The sequence below is a fragment of the Talpa occidentalis genome, unplaced genomic scaffold, assembly GCF_014898055.3.
Source record: "Talpa occidentalis isolate TD23 unplaced genomic scaffold, MPIMG_talOcc4v2.1, whole genome shotgun sequence".
NCBI classification, from domain to species: Eukaryota; Metazoa; Chordata; class Mammalia; order Eulipotyphla; family Talpidae; genus Talpa; species Talpa occidentalis.
The window spans coordinates 103,280,170-103,300,683 of NW_026555331.1; the positions used below are offsets into that span (position 1 = coordinate 103,280,170).

Consider the following 20,514-nt stretch of genomic DNA (forward strand, 5'->3'; position numbering starts at 1 on the left):
GAAGACAGATATAGGGAACAGATCTAAACCCAACACACAGTTGAAACCGGTCTGCTCTGCAAGCCCGAAGCATTGTTGCCCAGCTGAGCCCATACTAGTTCAGCTGACCTTCAGGCAACCTACCAACTTGTGAACTTGATAATAAGTGCAGGCGATTTTAAGCTGTTGAGTTGGGTAGTTTATAAATGCAGCATGATTATAGAAATATGTGGCTATAATAGAGCTAGGTAGAGAGATAGAAGTTATAGCTGTAGTAGAAATAATATTTATAGAACAAGACATGAATCCCATAAAACAATAAGGGGATGTTTTTTATAATTCTCCACTCTACTTCTCATCCATCATGGTTGGAATAAATCTTGAATTGTGAACCTCGGTTCCTGGTGTACAGCTAATTGATACTTCACACCCTCTTTAAAGAGACACAGCTTTCCTTAAGCCAAACCCCATGAGAATCTCAATACAAAGGATTGAATATTCAGAGAAATTATTTTAATGACTGTACTGTGGCTATATCATGATTTACAGAATTTTTCCATATTTATAGATGTTGAGGTTATTATCTAATTAAGACTATTATAACATGACAGTCTTTTTTAACAGAGATTTTTCTTAAAAGAGGGATCTAATGTCCATAATTATCATTGGGATATTTATAGTGCTGAACTTCTTGGGATGTGCATACTTCTTGCCCAAAAAAGAAGCCCAGAAAAATACCTGTTTACTAAGATATGATGGGGAAATGCTAAATTCAGTTTATTAGATACCTTTGGTGGAAAACAGTTCCTCTTTAGGAAAAGGTTTTTTATAACACATTTACACATTCTGGTTCTAGTTCTAGCTACATAGACTCTCTGGGAAGCTATTCAATGAATGTTTCCTAGTCCATGGTACAGCCAGGGAAATGACTTGACTTTTTCCCTAAGGGGCTAGGTATGGGTTATCAATTATACTTCATAGTTGTGGTCAGTATCATGTTTTTACCCTTTACTGCTGGTAATTTGCATTCTTCTTTGTTACTAGGCTTTCATAGCAGTTTTATAGTATTGATTGATAACATCAAGAATTGCTCCTCATTTCACAATCTTTCCATGTTTTCATCAAAACATAATTGTCTTCAGTTTAGGGTACTCCTGCTCGTTTAGAGAAAGAGTTGCAGAGTGGTAGGAGTTGCACATGGGTTGGGTAAGCTTTGATTTAAATTGATGTCTCTCTCTTTTTCATTCCCAAAGACCTTTTCTTTCTAGGGATGGTGAAGTTGGCCAAAGACTCCTTTAACCCTCCTCCAGGATGAACCCCCTGACAGAAGACATGGAGAACGCTCTCACTGGGAGCCAGAGCTCTCACGCTTCTTTGCGAGACATCCATTCCATCAACCCTACCCAACTCATGGCCAGGATTGAATCCTATGAAGGAAGGGAAAAGAAAGGCATATCTGATGTCAGAAGGACTTTCTGTTTGTTTGTCACCTTTGACCTCTTATTTGTAACATTACTGTGGATAATAGAATTAAATGTAAGTCTTTTCTTGTTAACTTTATTAGAATTATTCTAGAGACAAAGAAATTGTACTTTTCTCATCATTTCTGTCTCATCTAGTGTGTTCCATCTTTTTCCAAATGAGGCAACTTTGCTCTTCTCCAGCTGATATGAACCTTTCTTGTGCTTTACTGTTGCTGTTTAAGACAAACATGGTTAATTTAAAACTCACTTTGGGATTTTGAAATCTGAGTTCATGGGTTTTGAGCAGTTGAGAAACTATAGTCTAGGGACCAAATTCAGCTGGCCTGTTTTTATAAATAAAGTTTTAATGGAACACAGTCCTGCCCATTTGTTTATTGATTGTCTATGGTTAACTTTCGTGTTGAATAGTTATGACAGAGTCTGCCTGGTCCACAAAGGTCTAGAATATGGTTTAGATGTTGCAGCCACATTTCTAATTCCTAATGTAAGATTTGCATTCATTTGCAAAGAGATTATTATTATTCATTTTTTACAAAGAAATTTTTTACAAAAATTATTCATACTTTATCAAACATTGCTCTAGATGTATTTGGAGGTTGGTCTATATTTTGTCAGGCTTATGCAGTTAGACTGCCAAATAATTGTCCAGCCCAGTTTTGGCCATTAGAAATAGTATAACTCTCATATGTAATTTTAAGTTTTATAGGTGCTACAGTAAAAATAAAGATAAATAGGTGATATTCATTTAACAAGGTATTTTATTTAATATACATCTATTTATATATAATATATTATTATATTAACTATATTAATGAATATATTAATATATAATAATATATCTTTTCTCCTAAAACCTTTGCTCTGACTATTCACATTCCTTACCAACAAATAGGTTAACTCTTCCAGAATGTTTTTGTCACAGGCAATAGTTGTCTGCTTCTTTCGTTTTCAGTTGTTCATTTATTTCCAAGAAACATTTGCTTAGACCTAGGTAGTAATAGATATTAGCTGTTGTTTATTATCATGAGATTATCCTCTGCTAGGCACAGTTTTAGGTATTTTTATAAGAAATTTATTAAAATAAAGAAAATATAAAAGATGCTGAGACTTATGTTTGAAATGATTTTTATTTTGCCTTTTTCCAGAGTTAATGCAAACTCTGATTCATAACAGAAATTTTTGTCCAGACTCTTACTAGCTATGGCATTGGACTTGAAATCTAATAGAGGAACAAAACTGTTCATGAAACCAGACACAAGCTAGAAAGTAAGATTTGTCCCAGAATCATAGTAATATGCAACATGGTTTCTTTTTATAGAATTTTCTTCTATTAATCTACCTGTGGTAGGCCTTATTTTTGTTTACAAACAAGCCCATGATAGGACACGGTAACTAAGAATGTTTCTCTTTTCTATTTGTTCCATATGTATATATTTGAGAAAATATTTAAATTAATTATATTTTAAAGGAGCAATATGTTTTTGAAACTAACAGCTACACATTGAAAGAGAAAAGAAATATATGTTTTAACATAAAAATATACAATCAGTTTTAATTAAGGGAGCATTCTTAAAAATTGTTGTAATGACAACATAAAATCAAGACATTTGTTGGTTTGCTGCTAATATAACTGTGTTTTTGACAGGGAGGTTAGGGGGTAAAACTATGGTGGGGGCTCACAATACCACATTTCTCACTTCCCCCCTTACTTACTGCTTTGAGGAATTTGAATTGCAAGTGAAATTGGCCATGCCCAGAAGAAATATGATTATATCTGTGTGTAACAGTTATAAATGGAAAATCACCAGGCCTACCAATTAAAGAATGTGTTTTTATCATCATGATTTCACTGATTACCAATTTCACCAATTGTAAAATTACAAGAGTATATGACTTTTTAAAAAAGGTTTTTGTTTTTTTTTTAAACATTTAATTTTTAATTCTACTTGTTTTGACTTATTTATTCTAACTTGACTTTTTCACTACAAATTGCACCATAAATTTTCTTTTGTTGTCTGTCTTTGTAAGTCTCAAATGACTCAAACCCATTGTTTTGTTTTGGTTTTTTTTTTAAATGTCTTTATATTTACTGAGTGCTCAGTGCCAAGGCTTAGTCTCTGATTGAGATATTGTAAGCTGAGTAGAAAACTATACGATTTTTAAAGATTAGCAGAGGAGGAAGAATACTTGTCTTATCTTGGCTTGTAGTTTAAAGAATTAGCATAAAGGGTTTTTAGGCCTTCAGAAAAGTATGGGGACCCAGATGGTCTATGAATTCATATCACTAACCCAGATTCTCTGCCTTTATATATGACCTCCAGCTTAGTCCCTTTTCCTCCTTGGATCAAGGAGCTGACTGGTACAAACCCAGCCTGGAGGACAGTGCCTACGCAAACATAAAAAAGCCTAATACCATCTGATTCATTTTCATTTTGAAAAAGCTTAAGGTAGCTCATTTCTTTGGGGCCTGTTGAAGGGATGATTCTGATTATTCTGTCTAGATCCAGTCGATATTCCTTTGAGTAGACTGATTTCTCAAATTCACCATGACTTGAATTCTTTGAGGGCTTTGCTTCCTCTCTAAGCTCTTCTCCCTTAGACTCTTTAGAATAATGTGAGTAAACAGGGGTCTAAGTATAGAAGAGAATTAGTTTTTGTTTTGATACTTTGGTTGAGATTATGTTCCTTTCACAAAAGAACTTTATCAGTGTTTATTGCCATTTTTGTTATTTTCTAACTGGGGGGCCAGAAAGTGTCAGAAAGTGACTAGTTTGACCTATAGCTGTCATGACCAGCTCTGTGTCCTTAAGTAAGACATGTAAGTCCCAAGTCCCCTGGACCTTGGTTTCTCACTTCTTTGACTAATTTCAATCTTGCCTTCCTTTTGAATTCTTGTGAGGATCAAATGAAAAGAAGAATACAGCAACCCCTTAGCAATTATAGAACTCTATACAACTATAGGTTATGTAATTTATTAACTCAAACAATTTCACCCCAGAAAGAGAGAAAAAAATGTTGGTTATTTTTCTCTCACTATTGTTATATTTTTGTTTCAGGTATTTATCACACTGATTCTGATTTTATTACTCTACTGTCACTGTGTTTTATAGTTACTCTGTGCCCAAAGATAAGATAAATTCAAATTATGGAGATCAGAGAGGGATTGGAATTATCTGAGGTAGTGAGTAGAGGAAATGGATTGTGAGTTGGGTTTGGAAGGAGTGTGGAATTTGGAAAAAAGGATTATTCAAGGTTGAATTGTGGGAACCATAGGAAGAGGTTTTGGAGATCAAGGTAGACAGAAGCACCGAGGCAGGAGTATGTGTCTGTAAGTGTGTGTACAGGGACAGAGGCCAAGAAAATCATAGCCTAACTAGAAATTAATGTGCCTGTAGGAAATGAAATTGCATTAAGTAAGCTGATTCTAGACTATTAAAATTCTTAAAAGCTGTGTAGAAGTGTTTGGACTTACTGCGTCAACAAGCTATTAAAGATTCTAGAGAAGATAAGAGATGATGGTTTCAGGATTTTTCCAATAAGTAATGACTTAAGTACTATATAATGATCTACCTGCTATATCCATTTGGACATCTAACTTAGTATGTTCCTCCTGCAACACCATGCACACATATATCTGCTTTCACCTTTTTCTTCATCAGTAAACAGTTCCCAGGCAGTCAGGCCAAAAGTGACTCATCCTTACTTGATTCACTTTTGTATTTCTCATTCTCTGTAGCAAGTCTAAAAGTAAGTCTTGTCAAACATACCTGCAAAATACACTCAAAACATGACCTCTCTCCATTTTTGTTATTTCCCCCTTCAACAGCCAACATTATTGCTCATTCTGTGATACCATGTACCGAACTAATTTGCTGCTGCTTCTACTTTTGTTCTCCTATAATCCATTCTCTTCAGAGTAGCACAGTGACTTAAAAATAAAAACATAAATCAAATAGTCTAATTTACTGTTTAAAATTCTTCATACTGATCTCTTAAAACACTTAAAATAATGTACAAATGACACAATGCCTTATGTCATTGCCCAGGAGTCTCCACACTCTTTTCTCCACCCTCTGTTCCTTGCCGACCTGGATCCGTCAGACTGCCTCCTCCTGCTCTCAGAAATGAACAAGTTCTCATCTGTCTTGGATCTTTATACTAGTCGTTACCTCTGTGTGAAATGATTAATTTTCTTTATCTTGATGCTGACTCCAACTTTTTATTTTGGTGTCAGTCAGTTTAAATGTCACCACAGATTTCCATGACCACTCAAAAAAATCAGTCATTTGTCTGTCACACTGTCCAGCTTCCCTTCTCTGTGTAGCACTTATCTGTCATCTCTCTCCCCTTGCTAGAATATAAACTCACATTGTTTTATTTACTGAAGTATTTTTGTATTTGAACAATGTTTGTACTTAGTAGCTACTCAAATACTTGGTGAATGGTAGGTAAAATCATGACAATGGTTTGGAGATTGTATTAAATTAGGAACAGATGGACATTAACTACCTCAGGAGTTGTTTAAGGAATCCCATGTAAAGTGGTGGGAATAGAAAAGAAAATGCTAACCTGAGAGACATTATCAAAGGATGAAATAACAGATTTACTGATAGACTTATTATGCCATCCTCTGTGTCAAAAGATGATACTAAGATTTCTAATAAAGGATCCTGGAAGAACAGTACCAGCTTTGTCAGAACTGTGATTGGGAAAAGATTTCTTGTGAAATTCAAGATGAATGTTTTGGGACATCAGGAGCTAGAGACATTGAAGTAAAAATGTGGAGTACAAGTTAAGGATAGTGATGTAGAGTTTTACATTTCTCTATTTAAAGGTAGCACAAAATCAGGGTCTTTCAAAGTTTGCAGATACCAGAGAAAACCTTTTTCTACTTGCTATTGAAAAGTTATTGGCAGCTTTGATTCCTATTTTTTTTCATCAGAAAGTATTCTCTGTGGTTAGAAACCCCTCTTTGCCCTAAGGCCACTTGGAATAATGATCCTTTTTTAAAATTTGGATAGTGTAAATTTTTAGTCTGGAGATACAACAATTGAGACTAAATAATTTTTAATAATTATTACTCTTAGCTGCCAAATTTTTAATTCTGTTCATCTATGGAGATCCATAGTCAAACAGCTCTATAGCCAACCTGAGCAATTACGCAAAAATTTGTATCTTAAGGGATTTAAATAGGAATCACATTTAGAGTATGCTTTCACTTGCATAACAAATACTTGAAAACTAAACCAAAAGCATTTTTTCCTTGTGGCAACTTTTATTCTGATTTCACCAAAGAGCACACCTTGCAAAGGTATTCCTTAATGATTTTTTTTCTCTCTTAGCCAGGTCAGTTTGGTTAATTGCCCTTCAATTTATCCCTTTTCAGACCAGCTGCTTTAGTTTGCAAAGACAGTGTGCTCTAGATTGAAAACTTGTAAATCATGCCTATGATCGGGCTGATTCATGGGCCCTAACGTATGTTATGCTCTCTGCTTGGGAACAGTACTAGGTGCTGAATATATGTTCTTCTCCTTGATTAAAAAAGAAAAAAATTATAGTTTGATATGTAGACATCAAAATTTATCTTGATCAGAAAATTGGACAGAAATTTATCCTATTAGGTGTGATTTTCCTCATTTACTGTAACTTAGTTCTTAATTTTGTTATCTATTCCTTATTTTGTTGTCTATATAGTACAACATAATTTATAAGAGTACAGTATTTTTAAATGCTAGGAGTAAATAGAAAAACCAGGGAGAATTTTTATACTTCTAGCCTGTGTCTTGGTCACTGCCCTCACTGATACTTGTTAGCAAGGGATCCTTGATCTTCTAAGAACTAAAGCAGTGGAGGGTGATCAGAAAATGAGGGAAACATTGAACAAATACAAATTGTCATTTTCAAAAATATACTTTTGTAGATTGAAGATTTTATTTACAAAAAGGTTTCTTTTTTTGGGTTTTGGCACCAAAAAAACAAACAAAAAAAAAGGTTTCTTTTTAATAGTTTATCACCATATGAACTACAAAAAGGCATTGTCTTTCACTATATATTTGTTATTTTGTTGAATAAATTCAGAATTGAAGTGGGAGATGCTGTTTTTGCACTTCTCTATTATTCTGGTTATTTTGCTCCATATTTCAGAATTTCTGGGTTCTAAGAAGATAGGCAGGAAAGTATATATGAAACCTTATTTGTATGATTGTTCTCTTGTATTATTTTCACACGTAAATTTCTTGTTTTTACTTCTTTTCTTCCTAGGTGAATGGAGGCATTGAGAACGCATTAGAGAAGGAAGTGGTGCAGTATGACTACTACTCTTCTTATTTTGATATATTTGTAAGTATTTTCTGTTTTACATTTCATTTCAGCAATGATGAAACTAAATGGAAGATTTCTTTGTAATTAACCTCAAATTCTGTGCCTTTCTTTTTTCCTCCCTTGAACACTGTCTTTCCTTTTTCCCTTAGTTACTGACCCATTCAGTGCTGTCTGTCTCCACCCAATTTACTGGTCATCTCAAAGGAAGAGAAGATTAATTGAGAGATAAGGACAGATAATAGAAAGGGCCATCCTGACTTCCTTGGAGGACAGCCTTTATTCTTTCAAATGAAATACCCATAGACATACCCTTAATCACCAAAAGGAAATTTCACCTGTTTATATAATAGCATAATGGAAATGCCATTCCATTTCTGCCTTTGATAAGTTTCTACCTGAGCATACTTTTAATAATTATTCTATGTTCATTTTTCTATAAGGAGTTTTTGAGGAAAGTTGCATATTGGTAATAATGGGCACCATTAAAAACTATGTAGAAGCAATTATATATTGATGAGGGATTTTATGCAAGCAAATGCTTACAGTGTCTTTCTAGGATGCATTGTGATTTTGACTGTCAGATAATGTATATATACTTCAATATAATAGGTTTAAAGTACAGTTTTCATCATGTAAAATGAGATTGTTATAGTTCTGAAAAGTAAATGAAATAATACATGGAAAACACGTGGCCCAAAGATGGATACATCCAGGATGCTTAGAGAATGTTACCTGCAATCACTATCATCATTTGTTTTGTTTTGGAAGTTGCCCACAGAAGTTATGTATGGGAAAAGAGGTAGAATCCCCACCCAGTGAAGAAAGGTCAGGGTTTCTTGTCACTCCCTTGAAACCTGAGTAGTTTCAGAATATTTAGGAAGCTCCTACTATAACTTAATCCCCTCCTTTTTCCAAATGAAGAATTTGAGTCTCATGGTTCAGTGTCTTGACATATCCCAGGATACTGAAGTTGCTAGCAGAATGTAGTAGATCCAATATCTTGATATTTCTTCTAAAACAATTGACATATAGCATCCAAACTGATTTCTCTTTTTTCTTTTATTTCTCTTGCTAAATTTATCTTAAAATAACCTTAATCAGGAATTGCCAGGAAGCCAAATCAATCCACTGGCCAGATCTCCATGGGTTATCTGTACACCATTCTTAGGGAGTTAATGGTAATGGACAGGTTGGTGGGGCCCATTAGCTCAAATTAGAAAGATTGCCATGGTTGGCCTAGGAAGTGGACTCCAGGAATCCTTGGGATCTGTCTTTGAGACAGAGGATAAAGACATACTTTTGCCAAGTCCAAAATGCAGATAGAATAAGGAAACTAAGCAAATACTAGATGGTTGAATAACACATTTTAAATAAAAGCAGCACATTAAAATAAGGAACAACCTGTGAATTTCCTTTACATTAAAGAATCATGAAGTCATCTAGTCAATGGAAGCAAATAAGTTGTCAACATCCAGCTTTTCATCAGTTTTGATGAGTGAGGAACTTTGGCAGACTCTACCTTGAGACATTGCACATTTTCCAAGAAAAATTGGTGAAATATAGTTCTGTGTTCCTTACTAGGAAAGAATTATTAGGACAGCTTCACTTTGCAGTTCAGAGCCTGATACCAACTCAAGCTGCCTGGGTTTGAATCCTATTGTGTGACCTTGGATGATTTTTCTATTCATTTTATCTGTGTAATGGTAGTTGGCTCCTGGGATGGTTGGAGTGGGGATTACATGGGATAGCAGAACACAAAGGGTCTCACATAAGTCTCTGAACCACCCTCATTAATCAGATGATAGCTACTAAAATGTGCAGAACCCGTTCAGCATCCTAGTGACCTAGACTTTGCCAAGGACTTTACTAAGAACCTGCTGTCTTCCAAAATGGAAAAGTCAACCTTTAGAACATTTTCTCAGTCTTTAAAGGATATCAGAAATATATATAGACTGAAATAAGAAGGAAAAGTAAACAGCTATTTTAATAATAATAGGGACATAATTTGAATTCATTTTTTGGATGGTATTGCATAAATTCTAGAACAGCGATCCTAAATGCTAGTCTAAAGACCAATCAATGCCAGTCTGTGGCAGCCTTCAGATAAGTCAGAATAATGAAGACAGTTTGATGGGGTTTTCATAAAACCAAATTGCTTTACTTTAGTATATGTTTACCAAAATGTTTCTCTTTGTTTATATATATAGCTTTTGGCAGTGTTTCGATTTAAAGTGTTAATACTTGCATATGCTGTATGCAGACTGCGCCACTGGTGGGCAATAGCGGTGAGTATGCCCTTTGCCTAGGTGAGTGGTTCATCTTCTCCGGCGCTCGAGGCGGGGACCTGATCAGGGCAGGGCTGAGCGGGGAGAAAATGCAGGGTTGATTTGGGTTGAATTCCACTAGCTTTTCCTGAGACTCCTTCCCCTACACTTCAGTAGCTTTAACACTCCAGGGCTTCTTTTCAGTTGTAATGAATAATGATCTTTGTATGTATATGGAACCAAATGAGGAATTCAGAGACCCAAAAGTGATTATTGACCAAGCACCAACATAGCTCTACCTAATTTTGCAAATGAGAGATGAGATCAGTACCTCTGTCACAAAGATATTTGAAAAATTCCTTGTTTGGTTGAAACTGCTGGTGATTTTTTATATATATATATATATAACTTGCTCTCTGCTTATTTTGATAATTGACTTCTTCCCTACTTTATTCCCCTCTCTCCAATCTTAAGGGGAATACACCTCTATTCCTTTTTATTGTTACCTTTGGGCTTCTTGAAAGCAGTGGTGATTTTGCTCATCTTTCTTCATATCTAGCATAGAGCTTTGGCAAATGTGTTCACCCTTAATAGATGCATAGTGAAGTGAAAGAAAAATTTCAAGCAGTTCTGCCTGATTCTGTTGAGCCCCAAACCCACATTTGTCATGTGTAGACTAACCGTTTTAGTCAGACTGGACTCCCTTTCCTAGATTCTTTTGTCAAATAACCAAATTCTTTTGTCCCATCTCAATTTTCTACAGAAGTCCCTGTTTAGGACATTGATATTCCAGACTCTTAATAATAATGTATACTAGTATTTGTGAGGTAATCTGTCTCAATGTTCATTTCAGAAAAGTGGTTCAAATAGAGATATTCAGTGAGAATTTTGGATAGTATCTTTGATACCAAAGTTCAGATTATCAAAGGAACTGCTCATATTAACATCCATTTTATTGTTTCTGATTCTTGCATTCAAAAACATTTGCAGAGAGGCAACTGAAATGAAAAGTCAGCTGATACCTAAAGATCATCTAAAGAGCCTGTAAAGTTAACTAGTATCAGAATGTAAATACGTCCTTTACAGGTAGCTCACTCTGCAGAGGGTGTGTTTGTATGTGTGTTGGTTGGTGGTCTTTTTGCTAACAAATACTGACTCTGCAACTTTGTTAATACTTACTGAGCATGACACCTAATGTCCCCTGCATCCATTCTCTCAGTCAAGTCTACTGTTGTCATTCATTTTGGCCAGGTTTCTTATTGCTACAAGTCTTCATTGGAGGATGGAATGAGAGGCCCAGGGTCTGTGGGATTATCTCCGAGCATACCAAGACCTAGGGCATGCCCTGACTCTGCATTTCACTGCAGAGCACCATCCTTATGTGGTGCTAGTATCTTTGCAAATTGTACCCCCTGGTGGACAAAACTTAATTTCCCAGCTCACCTGCATGCTTGAACGTGGGGGTAAGGAAACCCGAAGTAGCCAGTCAGGGGTTGTATGGCACATAGAAGCTCACTTTGCCCCAGTCAGGGTTTAGTTGGTAGAGTTGGGGATAGAGATAGAGGTAGAAGAAGGAGCCAGGCCAGGCATAGCTTTTTCAGATATTATGTGCTTTTGGCTCAGGTGGGTTTTGTGTGTGAGGAATATGCCTTCACAACATAAAATGTGTAATTTGAATGGTACTGGATTGTATGTCTTTCAGTTGACAACAGCAGTGACCAGTGCCTTTTTACTAGCAAAAGTGATCCTCTCAAAGGTATGGCCTACCACTCTGTATAACTACCATCTATGAAGAGGCCTCATTCTCCAGTATGAACATATGATAATTGCATTTCCATTTCTGGTCACATCTGTTCTAGCTTTTCTCTCAAGGGGCTTTTGGCTATGTGCTGCCCATCATTTCATTCATACTTGCCTGGATTGAGACATGGTTCCTGGATTTCAAAGTGTTACCTCAAGAAGCTGAAGAAGAAAACAGTAAGTTTCTTTCTAGGTTAGTCTCTTGTGACTGACTAGGTACTAACTGGAAAGAAAAGAAATAGATGCCTTGATTTGAATAGAGCAGCAGGTGGTTATTAGTCAGGCCTCGGTGTCTTCATTCTTCAGTGGGGACAGCAGAAATGGAAAGAGTTAGATGAAAGTATAGTTACGTGGCTCTTCGCTCTAGCTGTTAGGCCAGGCTTCCTTGGAAGAAAGTGTGGACAATAGTAAAGAAGACATTCAAACAACAAAATAACCAACACCTCTCTCTTAGGTTGATGTTTTCTCCTTCTTAATAATAGTCATAGAACAGTAAGCATTTTGTCCATCCAAATAACTATGTTACTTAGTCACAAAGAAATGTAAACCAGTTTTAGGTGAGTTGAGATAGCAATTCTGAATAAAAATCATTCATTACCCAAATTCTCACATTATTGTCCATATAGCAGGTGTTGGCTTTGAATGAGCTGTAATTATATCAGTTGAGTGCCGAAAGCAGGGCTGTTGATGGGTTAATGATTAAGATGGAATTCAGAGGAGGAGGAAAGCAAGCCAGAAAATGCTCAGCCATCTCAGGTGTAAACATCCTTCTCTGAGTAGTAGTTGAAGGATAAGTAGGATTTTATAATCATGAGTCAAGCAAAGCTGTTATAATCACTCTGTGTGACTTTAGGTATTCCTAGATGTTAATGAGAAAGACAGATGATTGAACTTTATGATTATTAGGAAAAAAAAAAGTATATGAAATACCCTTAAAAAAAAGTCATTGGGGGGCCTCCCTGGTGGCACAGTGGGTTGAACACAGCGCTGTGAAGCTGTCCGCAGTGTCTGCAGTGCCGGTTCAATTCCCAGCCAGCCCGGGAGATTCCCACATGTCGTGGCAGACCTCTCCTGTCTCGCCTGCTGCACCCCTCAGCAGTGTGCTTCGGTCCTTCTGCCTGTTCTTTTCCCCACTCTGTCTCACCCTCCTGCGCCTCTGGCCTGTACCCCAGCTATTGCATAACTAAATAAATAAAAAATCTTAAAAAAAAAGTCATTGGGGCACAACCTTGATGTATCACTCCAAACTTCGTTTGTTGATTATAAATGGAAAATGTTACTTGTTTATCTATTTATTTAAAAGGCTGTCTTATTTATGTTGTTTGTTTTAATACTGTAATAAACAATTGTTAAAAAGAAAGCACGTATTAATCAGTCTAAGCCATGTCCTCTACACCATACCTTCTGTTCCTTTATGAAAATGTATTATGGACACTGGTTGTAAAACTAATGGAAGTCACTTTTTCGAAAAATCGTATATAAAAATCAAATTGAATTTTATTGAAAGCCTGGCAACTACTGTGACTAAAGCTTCCATGCTTAGTGATTAAGCTAAATCAAAGAAGCTAATAAAACAGAGCACACAATGAAAAATTTCAAGTAGCATTTATCATCATTATTTGTAATATATGTTACATACATAAACTGGCACCTGCTGTTTGAACTGCTGCTTTGGTCAAAACAACTCATTGTTGATGATCTCTCTCGTCTGTGTTAGTGTTCGTGTGCCATCCACATCATGCTTCCTTCTCCTTTCTTTGTTTTTTTTTAAATACACTTCTTTTATGGGGTGACTTTTATATTGCATAAATCACCATCTTAAATCTTTATATATTTATAAAAGACTATCCATTTATAATGCTTTACATCTGTCAACAAATGCAGACTCCAGATCATTTGTATGTGCTCACGTTTTGTTTTTCTCACTGCTTTAATTTTGATGATGATGTTGTTTTCTGTATGGAGGTAGGTACTCCCAAGGGAAAGGTGCTGTGAATTCTGAGTCAGAAAATCCCATGAGTAGCATGAGGCAATTTTTAAAACTAGTTGGAATCTGTCCTTCCAGGACTTTTTTCATGGTTTATTAATAAAAAATTTTTTTGGTTGAAAGATTTTAAAAGTACCTCTGTTTGCTAAGAGTGTTTTTAATATAATACTATCATTTTATTGTGGTTAATTTTACCAAGAAGCTATCCAGATGGTGACGTCATCCCCAGCCACTGAATTTCTTCTCTTCCAGGACTCCTGATAGTTCAGGATGCTTCAGAGCGTGCTGTACTTATACCTGGTGGTCTTTCTGATGGTCAGTTTTATTCTCCTCCTGAATCTGAAGCAGGTAAAAATTTGTCATTTGTGTTTTTGCCCATCATTCAAAAGTTTTGCCTCCCCTCCTCTTTATGCATCTACATCTCAGTACATGTAGCAAACACTTAACTACCAGGCCCTTACTAAGGCATGGTTTTGATGTGCTACCAGTGGTGAGACACAAAATTGTGAAAATAAATGTAATAGAGGGTCATAGACACTGTGGTTTATCATCTGCCTCTTGGAAGACAGGTAGGAAAAGGTTTTGATGCTCTTTTTATTATCTCCCTTTAACTCAAATTCCTCCAAGATTCCCCATGTCTTGTGAATGGCAGTGTTATCCATTGTGTTACACAGGTGAGAAAACAGAGCCTCACTGGGAAGTCAGCACCTTTTCAATTATTTATTTATTTTTTCAGCTCCCTTTTTAAGGCTCACATTCCATAAATTGCCAAGCTGTTTTCCTCTATTTGTGCCTCTTTTATCTCATTCAAATTATACTACTTAATATCTCCATCATCAATTCAGTATTTTTTTATTTCAGTTTCTGCAACAGCCTCCTGTCTCCCTGCCTCAGTTGCCTTCTTGTAACCAGTCACCAGAATACTGTGTTAAAAATACCATGTTAAAAATAATTGCTGTATATTCTCAGGGTTATTTATAACCATTCTATGACGTAAAAAACCTATTTTATCCCTATTTTAGAAATGTGCAAATTGAGGCACAGAGAGGTGAAGTAATTTGTCTAACTTCACACAAAGAGTAAGAGGTGGAGCTAAGATTTGAACTCTGGCTCCAGAGCTAGGGTCCCTACTTATAGCTAATAAATATATGGCCTTTCAGTGTTAATGAAAATGCATAATTGATCATATTCTTTTCTCTGCCCAAAAACCTTCAGTGCCATAAAAGACTAAGAAAGTCATAAATCCTTAGCCTGGCAGAAGGTACGCCTGTGACCACTCTTACCCAATTGTCCAACCTCTCTTCTTGGTAACCATCTCCATATATTCACTTCTTAACTTTTCTGAAAATGATGTGTACCAGTACCCACAAACCATTGTGCATCTTGCTTTTACTATCTTTAATGCTATCCATCTGCAGTCCTTGTCACCAACATGTTCAAAAGGCTTCTTTCCCCACCCTCACCTGCTTCTCAGTTGCACGTAGGGTGTCCTTTACATAAGTTTTTAGGACCTTTTCCACAGCCCTATCATCTTGTATTATCTGCAGTGTCTTCAGCAATGACCTGGACTGTTTCTACCTCTAGGATATAAATTTGAGTTAGGTACTAACTACATTATTTCATTCCCAGTAATAAGCTTAGTAAATATTTTAAACACAAACACATACAATATAGATCTTCCTGAACTTATGATGGGGTGAAACCCAAGGTAAGTTGAAATTACTACAAGTAAAAATACATCTCTTACACACCCAAGTTATCAAACAGCTTAACCTAACCTTAATCATGCTCAGAACACTTAGGCTGGCAACACAGTACACCATAGGGTATTGCTTATTTATTCTGGTGATCCGTGATGCTGACTGGGAGCTGACCTGTACAGCATCATGAGTATTCTACAGCATGTCACGAGACCGAGAAAAGACACTACAGCATGTCTACAGCGTGTCACTAGACACATTCATTCTACTGAATGTGTACCGGTTCCACACCATTGTAAAGTTGAAAAGCTGTATATAGAACCATTATAAGTAGAATGTCTGTAGAGTAAAATAGGTGTTAGACAGAAAGAGCCCTATGATTTATCAAGGGCATAGCATTGTAATCTGTGGCGCTAGGGAAACTCCAAGTAACTGGATGCCTGGACTAGTTGAATATAAAACACAAAATGAGTCAGATGAAATAAATTTGTCAACGAGCCGAACCCAGAATAGGACTCATTCTTTTTCAAAAAAGAAAATTTGTGTTGTATAGTTCATGCTTTGTATAGCTTTTATTTACGTAAGACTAATTAAAAATTTCTCAGTGTTGGGCCTCCCCTGTGGCGCAGTGGTTGAGCGCTGGGTAGCCTCTGCAGCGCCGGTTTGATCCCCGGCTGCTCCCCGGCCACCGGAGGAGGGTCCCACATGGCGCGCAGACCTCTCCTGCTGCCCGCCGCTCCCCACATCAGCGGTGTGCTTCGGTCCTTCTGCCTGCTCTGCTCCCCGCTCTGGCTCTGGTGAATTCTCTCACCCTCCCGTGCTTCTAACTGTACCCAGTGCTTGTATAAATAAATAAATAAATCTTTAAAAAAATTAATTCTTCCCTTTTAAAAAAAAATTTCTCAGCGTTAATGTGTTTCCTAATTAGAAATTCAGAATAGAACATAATGCTAACCTGAGGAATACCTCCTCAGGGATTCTTCACTTAACTTTGTTTCTAACCCGACTTCTCATCTGTGACTTTTACTACCACCTAGTGGTGGTCAGAAGCATTACCATTCCATTGCAAATAAGCTGCACAAGAATCCTTCCCCAGGGTGACTGTATTGACAACAAATGCAGATTTGTGGTGGGCAGAGAAAGAGTATTTTAAAGAGCTTAGTTTATATTATATTTCTGTTGCCTGAAAATTCCACTTAGGAAAGAAATGAAATTAAAAACCGTAATTGGAATTAATGTGCTTAGAAAAGAAGGTTCTCTATAGTAAAGCTTCCTATAGGGGATGGTAATTCTAGGTTTGCGTGAATATTTTTAGTAGTACATAAACAGTATCCTTTTCGACAGATTAGAGCAAATGTTAGAGCCTATTTTAAAGGTGTTTTCTCCACAAAAAAAAATAAAATAAAATAAAACTATTTACAGGTGAAGTTTTGTTAACCTAAATTTCTTGATTAACATCCCATTTAAAATATTATGCCTGGGCCTCCCCTGGTGGCACAGGCGGTTAAGCGCAGCCCTGTGAAGCTGTCCGCAGCCTCTGCAGTGCCGGTTTGATCCCAGCCAGCTGGCGAGGGTCTCACATGGCGCGGCAAACCTCTCCTGTCACACCCGCTGCTCTCCTCAGCATTGTATGTTGTTAGTCTGCCTGTTCTGTTCCCCGCTCTGTCTCTGTTGAATCCTCTCACCCTCCCGCGCATCTGGCCTGTACCCCGGTTCTTGTATAAAATAAATAAATAAATCTTTAAAAATAAAATAAAATATTGTGCATGTATATTATAATTGTAAATAAATCATTTGTTACTTTAATGGGATATTATTCCTTTCTCCTCCCCCTTTTCTACGATGTAGGATCTGAAGAAGATGCTGAAGAAAAGCAGGACAGTGAAAAACCACTTTTAGAAATATGAGTAGTACTTTTGTTGAAGTAAGTCAAAAATGAAACTACAACAACAAAGTACATTTTCTTTGAGTAGATTCAAAGTAAAATTCAAAATATATGAATCTAAGCATATAGCCAGATTTGTCTTATTTACATTAACTTCAGTCAAATTTTATTAATGTAAAATTTAACATTTTCAGTATAGGTATAAATTTATGAAGTATAAATTCCAAATCTGACTTCTGAATTCTCTGTGTATGAATTCCCCAGAGTTCCAGATTTCTGCAGAATAAGAATAAATTCATTCATGTTTAGCCAGAATGTCTCTGTGTCAGTCATTGTTTAATTTGCAAACCCTAACTTATGTGTACTAATAGGAGAGCAGTCCTATGAAATGTGGGTGTTGCTATTGTCTCCATTTATACTTGAGGCAAGTGAGACTAAGTGGATGATTAATTTGTCTAAGGTCACAAAAATAGCAAGTAGCAGAGCTAGGATTTAGACCCACCTAGTCTGGTATCAATCCACTATAGTCCTGCACTGGGATGTAACTCAGATGTTTTCTAGTATCCAAAATGAAAGCTGTCATTCTAGCAGTAGGGCTCGACGTGCCTCAGGTGGGACACATTGTTAAATCCTTTAAAATCTTTTTTAAAAATTTAATTCATTTATTCATGAGGTATCATTGTTTTACATCCTTGTTAATATTTTGAGAGTATAGCATTTCTCCCTTCAAGTGTGGTCACCATAGCTCTCCCATCACCAGCGCATCCCTCAAAAAATCAATCAATCAATCAATCAATCCCTTCAACTCATCGAAGAAAAACATTTCAACTTCAGAAATACAAGGCAAATAGACAAAAAATTGTAGTTGCAACTACTCTGCTGAATTACTTAAGTGAAAAGAGAATAGATCTTAAAAGTTTCTCATCACAAGAAAAAAAATTTTGTCACCATAAATGGTAATGTAATGATGTTAACTAGCATTATTCTAGGGATCACCTCACAATATATATAATCATTATGTTGTACATCTAAAACTAATACAATATTATATGTCAATTACATCTCAATAAGAAATAATACAATATTTTTTTTTTAAAAAAAGAAAAAGTGGTAGATGGATACACAGACATTGAGAAGCCAGCATAGGTGCAAGCTGTCAGCAGATGTAGCCAGAATCATGGCTAATTGTCTGCACTAGCAGTACTCAGCATACGTTAGCTCTTTCATTCCATGGCAGTGGTTGAGACATAAAGCAAAAATGTAGGCATGTTAATAGTTGACCCTTTCCTGAAATGCTTTAAAGGAAATTCTTGTGTTACCATAGCCATGGTCCTTTATGTGTCTGCAAAAACAGCCCATTTTCAGTCCACAGACTATGTTAGAAAAACATACAACAAAATGTAGCATTTTGCTTTTTAATACCTCATCACAAATATTTTTGTGTTTTTTTTTTTTTCTTAGTGTGAAAAACTCTCACAGATGAGAAAAGAAACTGGCGATGAGGTCTTCCAACTGAAAATTGAAATGGTGACATCCATTGCTGAGTTTGAATAGCTGAAAAGAATTTATTTATTGTAATACCTCACAGACATTGTACCATATCCACATCTACTGAGTAGTCTGCTGTGGCTGGTAAGATAATGTATTGATCTATCCTGTATTCACTGAGACTGAGTCTAATCTGTTAATGAATAGTTGCAGAAAAGTCTTGTGCTGTATTCCTAATCAAAACACTTCTTAATATATTGGAATAACACTTTTTTTAGTAGGCAAATTGTCTTTATTCTGGTTTGCAAAACAATTTTTTTTGTTTCATGTCTCAAATTTCTTTTGTATTTTTTAACACCCTGTGTTTCCCTTGTGTTTTTTTTTAACTCATGCACATGCACTCTTTGTACAATTTTAAAAAGTAATAAAATACAACATTAAAGTGGTTAGTCTTATTTTTCTTGTTTTGCATTATGTACTTGGCATCAAGTTTTGATTATAAAAGGGGGACAAGGAGGCATTGTAATTATGTAAAAGTCACCATTTTGTCTTATTTTTATCATGAAATAGTATCTTTCTCTTAGAAGTATGACTATAAAATAGTCTCAGTAGTCATATTTTGAACCCACACTAAGAAATTGTTGCCATAATTTTCCTTTGTTTGTCTAATTTTAATTAAAGTGAACTAAATTATATTTTAAGGTATTTTTTTAATGTGAACGTTCTCCTTTATGAATCATCAGAAAGCATTATGTATGTTAGTTTTCTTTAATTATTTATTGTGTCATTTAAGAAAATCAGCAATTGTTTGTATAATTACTAGTTTGTGTGGAAACTGGCCATGTGTGCAGATCAAATCCACTCCATGTGTACTTTTCTAAGAATGGGTCAAATGGGTCAAATGATAGAAATGCAACCAGGAGGTTTGCTAAAGCTTCTTCTGGTCTAGAAAGGAGTGAGGAAGATCTCCAGGGTTTGTCTTGGGACTAAAACTTCAGGAACACAGGGTATTATCACAATGAGAACTGTCTCAGGAGTGGGATATTTGTATACTTGAAGCTCACATATAGACTGATGTGTGTGTACCCACCCACCCACACACACACACACACACACAAACAGCCAACATATATGCATGATGCAAATGTCTTCTGTGAAACCTTTGAAGAATCCTTTAAAGAATCTTTTATGATCCAGTACATGACATTCAATGCCATATATACATGATATTAATACGCTTGAAGACTCCTAAACTATGCACCATTGTATGAATTTAACTTGTGAAAGAGCTATCACCAGACATGTTGAGCTAAATCAATAGAATGCAACTAATCCTCACAAGAAGTGAAGACTCACCCAGAGATTGACTCACACACACAGCACAGACCAAAGAAATGAAGTTATGGTTTGAAAGTGCTATGAGTTCAGAGTGTGAGAGCTCAAAGCATTCACCCCAACAGTAGTCATACTTTGCCTTGAGACTGGGCAGATAGAGTCCATGGCCTGGACTCCTGCTTGTGTGTGGTGGGAGGTTAGGATGTTTGTTTATGTGCTCGCATTGCTGAATAGCTCTCCCTGATCCTAATTACACTTTTCTCTGATGTTA

At 36.1% G+C, this 20,514-nt stretch overlaps 1 protein-coding gene across 1 annotated transcript; it reads left to right on the forward strand.

Annotated features, from left to right (window-relative positions):
- Positions 1-1,195: 1,195 nt before the first annotated feature.
- Positions 1,196-19,605, forward strand: LOC119243540 (STARD3 N-terminal-like protein). The gene is made up of 8 exons (XM_037509449.2): positions 1,196-1,515; positions 7,725-7,802; positions 9,992-10,069; positions 11,751-11,804; positions 11,908-12,025; positions 14,088-14,183; positions 17,384-17,459; positions 18,882-19,605. Exons 1-7 carry the CDS (start codon positions 1,291-1,293, stop codon positions 17,440-17,442), a joined length of 708 nt encoding a protein of 235 aa, XP_037365346.1. The 5' UTR covers positions 1,196-1,290; the 3' UTR covers positions 17,443-17,459; positions 18,882-19,605.
- The last annotated feature ends 909 nt before the right edge of the window (positions 19,606-20,514 follow it).

What these genes read in the sequence shown, in the direction of transcription:
- LOC119243540 (XM_037509449.2), top strand. Translation starts at nt 1,291, where the DNA reads ATGAACCCCCTGACAGAAGACATGGAGAACGCTCTCACTGGGAGCCAG. An exon ending in CTTCTTATTTTGATATATTT is followed by an intron (nt 7,803 to 9,991) that starts GTAAGTATTTTC and finishes TTATATATATAG; the next exon opens with CTTTTGGCAGTGTTTCGATT. An exon ending in CAAAAGTGATCCTCTCAAAG is followed by an intron (nt 11,805 to 11,907) that starts GTATGGCCTACC and finishes CATCTGTTCTAG; the next exon opens with CTTTTCTCTCAAGGGGCTTT.